At 36.2% G+C, this 9,858-nt stretch overlaps 1 protein-coding gene across 1 annotated transcript in view; it reads left to right on the top strand.

The window, feature by feature from the left end:
- Nucleotides 1–4,099: 4,099 nt before the first annotated feature.
- The window catches only part of LOC122791429 (doublecortin domain-containing protein 1-like), a 798,716-nt gene continuing 792,957 nt past the window's right edge, over nucleotides 4,100–9,858 (top strand). Inside the window, exons 1-2 of the mRNA XM_044059171.1 lie at nucleotides 4,100–4,166; nucleotides 4,940–5,004. Of these exons, the coding sequence (XP_043915106.1) occupies nucleotides 4,100–4,166; nucleotides 4,940–5,004 (132 nt within the window). The remainder of the gene's footprint in view (nucleotides 4,167–4,939; nucleotides 5,005–9,858) is intronic.

Genomic DNA, 9,858 nt, shown 5'->3' with positions numbered 1-9,858 from the left:
TGGATTTTCATAGGTTAATATGTAAATACTAGGCTATCAGTCTACAGACTATTACGAGCGTAGCCAGAGGTCAGAATCAAACCTTGTGCCTTATATCTGTGAGGTAAAGATCTTAACTATTATGCTAACTCTGCTACCCTTATTTTATTTTTGATACATAGATGACCTTTAAATATTATCAAGACTGGCTGTCTCATAAGAAATAACAGCAACAAGGAGCTTGTAAATTCTTACTCCCTAAATGTCATACAACCACTGAAAGGTATGGATAGTCTTAGTTCCACATCTAGTGTGTCATTGTGCAGTGACTAGTACCTTTGCAGTTTCACTGGAAATGTTCTGCTCATGGTAGAAAAAGACTGCCAGGTATGTACTACTTGCACCTGATAAAATGCGGTACAGTAACTTTTGTAGAGATAAAATAAGTATTTTAACTGTTATCTCAATAATGAAATAGTAATAATAAATAAAAAAAATGAGAGATCTGGGCACTTCATCTGCCAAAGCCCTTTGGTATTGGCTTTTACTTCACAGAAGTAGATCCCAAACAGGAGACATCCCAGCACAGAACCCTGGGGTACTCCACTGGTGACTGGTCTCTTTGTGGAGGTAACTTACCCTATTTTGATTATCATGTCTTATCCGTGAGCCAGCTGGCAATCAGTTGGGTGACACAGGGGTTTATTCCCAGTTTATTTAGACTTTCTACTATGCCTTAGTGGGGAATTCTGTCCAAACCTTTTGGCCAAGTTGAGATATGCGGTGCTTACTGTTTTGCCTTCATCCATTGCATTGGTGACCTTTTCAAAAAAATCCTCCATTCACTTTGTACAAAACCTGTATGGAGGATGAGACTAAACAGTGTTGATAGCGGTGTGACTAAATTGTACTTAATAGCATGAAGTACAGTTTAGTCACACCACTAGCAACACTGTTCATGCTATTTAAGGTGCATCCAGGGATATTGTCAGGATCCATCAATGCAATATTTTTAGCTTTTGATAGCACTTTTAGGATTTGATCTTATTTGTTAGCTGGAGGTGAATGTACTTCAGCTATATCTTTAGGGACAGATGAAGGGGAGAGAGAGGTAAAGTTAGAGCTAAATTTATCAGCTGTAGGTAGGATATATCTTCAGCTTCAGTGTAGGTAACATTGTTCACAATCGGCTCAGTGCATTGATGCTTTGTGCTTTTGAGATTACGAACATAACTAAAAAATTGCCTTGTGATTGTCTTTGGCTTGGCTGACTGTTCTAGCCTCAGACTTGGCTTTGGTGGATTTTATTAAGCTCCTGTGTTGCTTGTTTATTTCAGTCACAAGGGCTCTAGAATTCTGGGAATTACTCTGCTTATGTTTGGTCAAAATTATTATTTTTTTATTATAAAGCTTAATATGGTTCAACCATATGGGTTTGTTTCTGGGGTTTGCCCTGCACTTACGCCTATGTGGTGCAACTGCATTTATGCAGCTGTTTACATAATAGTGTAGTGTGACAGGGTATATTTCTGCATGTTCAGTGGCATTAACTGGGTTTGGTGTGGATTTGAAGCTTGCCAGTATATCACTTAGGGGTAGGTAGCTTATCTTGAAATTTCTAAAGGTACCTTGGGTGGAAGGGATCTCTGGTTTCAGTTTTATTTTGAAGGATTTATGGTCAGACCTAACAAGTTTGAAGATATGCAAGGGACTGTGCAAGATGCTCCCATATTAGTAAGAATAAGATCCAAAATGTTATTCCCCCTAGAGAGGGTATGCTGACTAATTAATTATTCCAGAATATTTGTATTGACAAAGCCTAGGAATCTCTCTGTTTGTGCTCTAGTGGTGTTGTAGGTTTCCCAGTTTATAGTTGGATAGTTTAGATCACCTAGGAAAATGGTATTGGGTTTAATACTGAGTAATATTGTGGCTTTCTTGTGCCATAGAGGGAGTTCTATAGATAGCTAATATATGGTATGGGACCTTTATGATGGTTATTTGGATATGAAGAAGCTCTAGTGCATCATGCTGCTTTAACAGCCTTGATGTGAGTCTCTTCTGGACATAGATTGAGACACCTCCATCATTGAGACCCTTCCTGCATAGTAGCTGGTCTAAACATGTGGAAGGTGTTATAGCCCTGCACAACTGGAGTGGTCTCCACTATTTTAAACCATGTCAAAGTCACTACACAGATGTCAATGCCCTCCAGGGTGAGAAGGGCTTGTAGGGAATGGAGTTTCTTGTTCATCATCCTAGCATTGATCAGTAACACCTTTATATTTTTCTTTGCTTGTTTTGTTATGTTGGTAGGTTTATCAGGTTTGCATTGCCTAAAAAAGGCACTATGGTGTTGGACAATGTGTTTGCCAATAACTGAAATCCTAGAGGGGACAGATGCAGTCCATCCCTGGTGAAGCAGTGTGGTCTGCAGATTATATCCTCCCAGGCTGGTAAATATTTGGACTCCCTTTGAATGAAACCTAAAAATAAGCCAGTTATTGAAGTCAATTATTTTTGCTCACATTGCAGCATTATCCTTGGAGATAGTAAAATGTTGTTCAGTGCTGGACTCATACCTGTCTTGGACACATAATCAAAGAACTCCATCATGTCTTTTTTCATATAGTTCACTGAGGTACATCTCAAGTCATTGACACTGGTGTGAACTATGACAGAGTCATACTGGTACTTGTTTAAGGACTTGAGTGCATGCATAATGTGATGGATCCTGGCACCAGACAAGTAAGTAACTGTCACTCTTTCCTTGCTCAGCCTGGCACATTTGTATGTCTTACACTGGCGTGACATTCAACAAGAATGTCTGGTTGGGTTTTTGCCTGCATTACAGGCTCGGCATCTGTGAGTTTTGGAATTCCTTGTGCTATGTGAGGAAGTAGGCTTAATTTGCTGAGTGTGCTTTTTGCTTGTGTTGTGTTTTGGAGGTCTTTGAGATTTAGTCAAGTTACTGTTTAGCATCTCAGCGTATGATGGATTATGTGTATTGTGATGACTTTGGAGAGGTGTGATGTGTGGTGTACTGGTGACAATGTTGGTGTCTGAGTTTACTGTGTGTGAGATTTTTGACTCCAGCGATATTATTTATGTACATGTCACAGACTGTGTTATGGTGTTTGAGTAATAGATGATCTTCAGACAGCATGAAGCAATTCTTACAGTGTCTCATGATACCCATCTCAATCAGGCTGGCTAGAGAAGTTTTGGGAAAGTAGAAACAGCAAACTACATCCCTGGGCAATCGTGTGAGGTTTCTGCAGTTAATAAAATGGATCCAAGCAGAACGTAAAGTAAATCCTTTTTTGTGTACAAAAATACAGTTTAGTACATACAGGTGGCACACTCCATTATCATGCACTTTCGTCCTGAATAACCTCAGGACTTCATCAGAACAAAATGGTGATCTGTGTCTCATTTAAATACTATATGACTGTCACATGATAAGGAATGCATTAGTTAATGCTATCTTAAAGACTTAGCACCTTCCACATAAAACATAACATTAGTGAGCTAGTGAGTAAAGTGAATAAATTGTTATAGGTGAATAAAATTTATATATAAATGTTGGTGTTTCAGTTTACTGTGTGTGAGATTCTTGACTCCATTGATATTGTGTATGTACGTGTCACACACTGTGTTTTGCTGTTTGAGTAATAGATCTTCAGACAGCAGGAAACAGTTCTTACACTGTCTCAAGAATCAAGATATCCATCTCAGTTGGGCTGGTTAGAGAAGTTGTGGGAAAGTGCTGGTCCTTGATACTGACAGGAATGGCTCTGGGGATATGGGTAACTATAACTGCTTGGAGTTAGGTTTTAGAATAATGTTTGGGTGGACTTGCTACTGAGTATTTAAAGTTCGATAGAATGCAAATAGCCTGGAAACCTTCTGCCATCAACAAGAACCAGTAAAATTATTATAGTAAAGAATCTCACTAATTTAATACTAATTATACTAAAAAAACCTCTAATTTCATACTAAAATCTGTGCAAGCAGTATCAGTACACTCATTATTAAGCAATATGATCAAAGGTCTTTTAGCCTGGTTAGTAGTTTTAAGGGGAGAGACTTTGCAAAATTAAATGTGTATATATGAATCATGCCTATAATCAGCATGATTGTGTTTGTTTTTAGTAGTTTTAGTTATGATTTTAGCTACGTAATTGGTAATTTAGTAAGAATGGTAATCTTATCAGTGTTTGGTCATGCACCATGGCAAAGCAAAGAGGAAAAAATAACACTTGTATACAATGTATATACAATACGAAGGGTGCTTACATCACTATTATTTCAACACAAATAAAGTATACTCAAATTAAAAAATAAAGCAACCAAGGATGTGAACGCTCTGTTTTCCTTATACCGCTTGCTTGTCTAATAGGATTTCATACTACATAGTGTTTAGAGTGCAAATTTACTCATTATTACATTTTGAATTTCTAATATCTAGTTCTACCACATGATTTTAGAAGTTACACAAAAGATAGTATATAGGAATAAGATGCTAAGTGAAAGATACAGAGATGTAGAAAAGTTAAGGTAGAAGAAGGACATTGAATTGTTAAGAAGAACTGAATGTGAGGTGCATTTTAAAATAAGCAGAGAATAAGCTAAAATGTTCAAATCATCCTGTTGTGGGCATTATACTGTTGCATAAGACTGTTCCAGTGAGAGAGACGGCCCATCAGCAGTCTGCTTACAGACAAACTAAGAATGCATGTTTTGAGGGAGAGGAGGAGAAGAAGAATAGGGGTCTTAACAATGATGACAGAAAATAAGTAGGCCAGACATTTTAAGAAACAGACATCTTCAAAATACTGAGCTCGTGGTAAGTTTGTTTTCTAGCAAGCCAGGATCTTTCTTCCTAATGGTGGTTGATAGTTTAGTTATATTCTAAGTAAAATGATAATGAAATGAATGTACATGTTTTGTTTTCCAGAATCTGAATGTGAAATCTGGTGCACACCACAGAGTGAGCTAAGAGAGGTAGACTGTACCTTGAAGGTAAGTGAGGTATATTTTCTTAGTAATTCATACAGCAACTGAAACATTATAATAATTTCTCATCAAAATGTCTCATTTCTGAATATTTTTACTGTCCACCACCATTCATTAAAATATAAAATGTCAGACCACAGTTTAGCTATGCCTTTTCTGTATTACACTGCAAAATGTGTATGTGTGTGTATATATACTGTGTATACTGTATGTATATATATATATATATATATATATATGTGTGTGTGTGTATATATATATATATATATATATGTGTGTGTGTGTGTGTGTGTGTGTGTGTGTGTATATATATATATATATATATATATATATATATATATACACACATACACGCATATATATGTGTGTGTGTATATATATATATATATATATATCTATGTGTGTGTGTGTGTAGCGTGCATGCATGTATGTGTATGTTTTGCAGTTTATCAATATTCTAAGCCTCTTCATGTATTCCTGAAGAACCTCAGTAGCACTGTGTATGCACCATTCCGCAGTACTAGCACAAATCTCTTTTTTTGGGTCTAGACCATGGTATCACATCATATTGAGAATGAGTCCACCAAGGACACCCCATATACTATGCAGGAGTATCCAGTCTCTATAAAGAATGCTGTACTGTACATGACTAATGAGATTCCAAAACTTCCTATATATCCTATTACCTATGCATGACAATGCCCAACTCTGATGAGCATGCCACACAACCCCAGATGATCCCAAAATGTACCTTACCTGACAATATCACCTGTATGAAGGCCATTATACTTCATGCATGACAGGTAAAGTTCCATCATGCATGCAGTATTTAAAGTTCTGTCATGCATGCAGTATTAGGGCTGCCATGCAATGGCTCACATGCTGTAGTGTTGGGCTACCAACCTGGTGTGCAAATTCATCCTCAGAACTATATTTTAGTCATCCCTACTACTCATATGGAATAACTCATATAATACCACTACCCCACATGCATGTGAATATTGGCCAAGACAGCCAGACACATCCCTTGCCTCAGAACACCTCTATATGTATGCTGTTAGTGTTGCAGGAGCTGCATGGCTTTTCCACCCTTGTAATGTTTGTAGTTAGATTTGTGGCATTCATGTAGAGCTACACCTACTCCACAGCTGTCTCTTCAAATTAATAGGCAATGCCATTACTCTGAGACCTCACATTGCTCTTCAACTCCAAAGTGAAACTTTTTAAGTATTTTTGGCATGACATACCCAAGAATGATTATGCATCTGCTCATAGATCCCCAAGGTTCCTCATTAGTTTAGGTGGCTTGGGGAATCTTAGAACCCTTTAATAGAATCAGATACCATGTAAATTCTTCAGGTTGCATACTGTCCCAAACATAAATATGTTTAAAATCCTACTGTAGCTGCAAAGCTAGTTAAAGGTTCATATACTTATAGGTAGTTACTAGGCATGCAATTTAAGAGACTAATGAGAATCCTAATTCAATTTTCCCAGTTACCGTAGGGCACTGTTTAAGTGATTTATTTAGTCACATAGTAGGCAGACTGAGGCAGAGAAAGTCAAACTCGACCACAGATAACAGGTTATTAACCACTCATTGCTTTACTCCTCTGTACTAACTCATGGACTCTGCATAAATATGAAACTAGCATGTGCTAACCACAAAAGGTAGTAAAAAACATGGAGCTTATAGAAAAGCTGTCAGAAACTGGAAATACATGAAAAAAGGTTAAGTGACAAAGGGAATGGTAATGGGTAACAAAGTACTGGGGTCAGAGAAAGAATTGGTAGAGAACTGAATGGATGGTAAGGATCAGGGGTATAGCCAAATAATTTAATTTTGTACTCATTTGCTGTTATTGCTGCCTCCAACCCATCTGGCAGTTAAACATTTGACATGTTACCTACCCAGCACTTAATAAATGTTTGCATCATTTTCCATCTAAAATGATTAAATATATATTTTTTTCAATTTATGTAACTCTTATTGGTGACATTAATTTAGACAGTTGTGGCCTAAAAAGCCATGGTGTCTCTAAGTAATACCTAGAAAATTGTACTCAGTAGAGTACAGAGTATGTCTAGCTACGCCATTGGTAAGTATAAATAACTGACTTAATAGCATTAAAGAATTACATTTTCATGACATTAGTGAAAAGAGAGAGAGAGAGGAGGAAAGGAGGAACTGACTGATGTTAAACCTGGACCAGATAACAGTGTTTGAGGATGTAACAATTTAAACATGGAGAGACTGGGAAGCTATACATTTTCTGAAGGGTTAAATAATTAAAGGCACAAGCTACGACAGTACTGGAGGGATGCAATCTAAATTTTGGAGATAAAGAGAGTTGTGCCATGTATTCTTTTGCACATAGCACACAGCAGTAACTGTTGCAAAGAAGGAATGATGGTAAATTAGAAAAAAAAAGTATAGCAGTGACCTAGTTTAACAGTAGCAGTGGTGGTATATTTTGGCCAAAAACTGTGTTCGTTTAACTACTGTAAAGATTTCTTTATGGCGGTATGTTTGCATGAGTCAGGAAATGATCATTTTCATAAAAGTTATTTTAATAACTTTGAAGGCAACTACATTTGCACAGAAGAAACAGTGGAACTTGCTATCTCACAAAAAATGTGATGCTTTTCTAGAGTTGAAAGTCAAAAAGCAAAAAATGATTGATGAAGAAAAAAAGATTGTTAATACAAGGGGAATACTTACAAGAAAGGTTTAAAGGTTAGAAGCCAAACACAATCAACACCTATTTTGTAGTAATTTGTGGGACTGTGTGCTAAAGTTAATAGAAGGGGAAAATGAAGGAATGACCTTTGCTGGCTGACTTTGGGACTGAGGTACCTAGTAGAGGGAGTGCTGCGAAGCCTTCAGAAATCTTGAGAAATGAGGTTTGCAAGCTTCTTTTGCACAAGAAGTTACCTATTATGTCAAAGCCAAAATAGATATGACCATCACACTCATAAAAAGTTTTAAACAGTTTTATCATACATGAATCAGGCTGAGCTGAGAAAATGCAATGAAATGAAGGCAGAAAGTTACTATAATATCAGTTGATAGTGAAGCTCTGAGCAGACAATAGAAACAGGGTTTCAGTGACTTCTAGCAGTGGGATCCTTTTAGCATCAAAGAAAATGGATTCACTGATGGGGAAAATGATTGAAACAATGAGTGTGAAAGGGCATATATGAAGAAAACATCAGAAGACAAAAACCTATGGAACAATAGTAGTAGATGTTTTAGCAGAAAATTCAGGATGGGTAAAGGTAGAAAATTTGAAAAGTCAGTCGATTACCTTTCCGAACTGCAAATTTAGAGGAAAAAGACATCTCATACTCAGTTTGTTAGCTATTATACAGATGCAGAGAAGTTGTTTTTACTTGTTTTTTAAAGATGCTTATTCACATTATGCAAGTGTTTCTATGTTGCATTCATTTCATAACTGCTTAAATAATATAAAGTATATTAACATCAAAATGCATAGTTAACTGCAGTATATCTGATTTTTTTTAGCATATACATTGCAAAAAAACTGTTTGCAGGAATATATTAGTTTAGTGCTGCTTTTGTATTGTCTTGCAGTTCATGTATTATGTGATTAATTTTTTAAACAAAAGTAGGAACAGTATTGAGGCACAAGAAAAGTTGCCTGTTTCTTTGTAGTAGAAAGTTGTAGATAAAATAATATGAAATTGGGGGAGGGGATCTGAGTCAATGACTCACATTTTTTTAATTTCATATTCCAACTACTGCTTAACTAGGATCCTGTTTGACTATACAAATTATAAGGTTGGGATGTCTGCGTCAATTCAGAGCTAGATGTCATACAGAGAAAATTCTACAATTTGAAGAGTTATCTCAGTTATTAATTGTGGACTCTCAACATTTAATTGTGCCTCTCATATTTCCATTTCTGGGAGCCCTGCTGACTTATTCCAGATTTCATCCCCCTCAGATAAGGTAAGCTCACTTCAGGCCAGCTACAGCTTTGTAGCTCCAAATGCCAAAGTTCATTTTAATTGTATCTTAGAAACTTCTTCATATGGCAGTTAAGCATTATAATTTTGTTGCATGCATTTGTAAGTGCATTTAACAAGATGCTGCCTGGAAGGTAATGTGACATGGATGCGGAGAATAAGAACACACACCAATAAATGGCAAACTAGATTATTAAATTTTATAACCACATTAAGTGTATTTTGTTGATAATTACCAGGGGAATTATTTAAGTAATCCTCAACTGTGTAAAAATGTACTGTACAGCCACCTCCAGCGACTCTTTTGTAGCTCATTAGCAATTCTTTTAATGAGCTTTTTCCAGATACAGTATAGATATTAATGTAACAGACAAGTGACAGATTGTTTGCCTTTAATTATTTCCTTGTTTCAAACCCATTACAAAGCAATTAGAAATCTGACAGCACATTCACTCTGCATTACTGATCACCTAAAGTGATGAGGAATGAGATGTGATGAATATTAATTGTATCTTTTCATATGATTATCATAAATTATTACCTTGTCTCTTATGCCACATGAAGTAAAAATGAAAAAAAAAAACTGCACTTGCAAGTGGTAATTTGGAAGATTATTGCTTTGTGCTTATTTCTGTCGTAATCTACTGTATCTTCCTGTTTGACTACCCACTAAGACATCTAGCTGTCTGTTTTGTTTTGCTAATCCTTTCTACATTTGTTGATAAGATTCACAAATGTTTGTGCACAATTACTTTATGTATTATTCTTTTTTTGTTGTTAAAAAGTATCAAATATATATGTGTAAATCATTAACTTATGGAGTCCAGATCTTCCTTCATAACTACAGACTATACTTATACAATATGCTAC

This window comes from Protopterus annectens, chromosome 17.part0 (genome assembly GCF_019279795.1).
Source record: "Protopterus annectens isolate FY-2018-M chromosome 17.part0, PAN1.0, whole genome shotgun sequence".
NCBI classification, from domain to species: Eukaryota; Metazoa; Chordata; order Ceratodontiformes; family Protopteridae; genus Protopterus; species Protopterus annectens.
The sequence above is the reverse complement of the archived record's forward strand: the minus strand, read 5'-3'. Positions and strand labels throughout refer to the sequence as shown.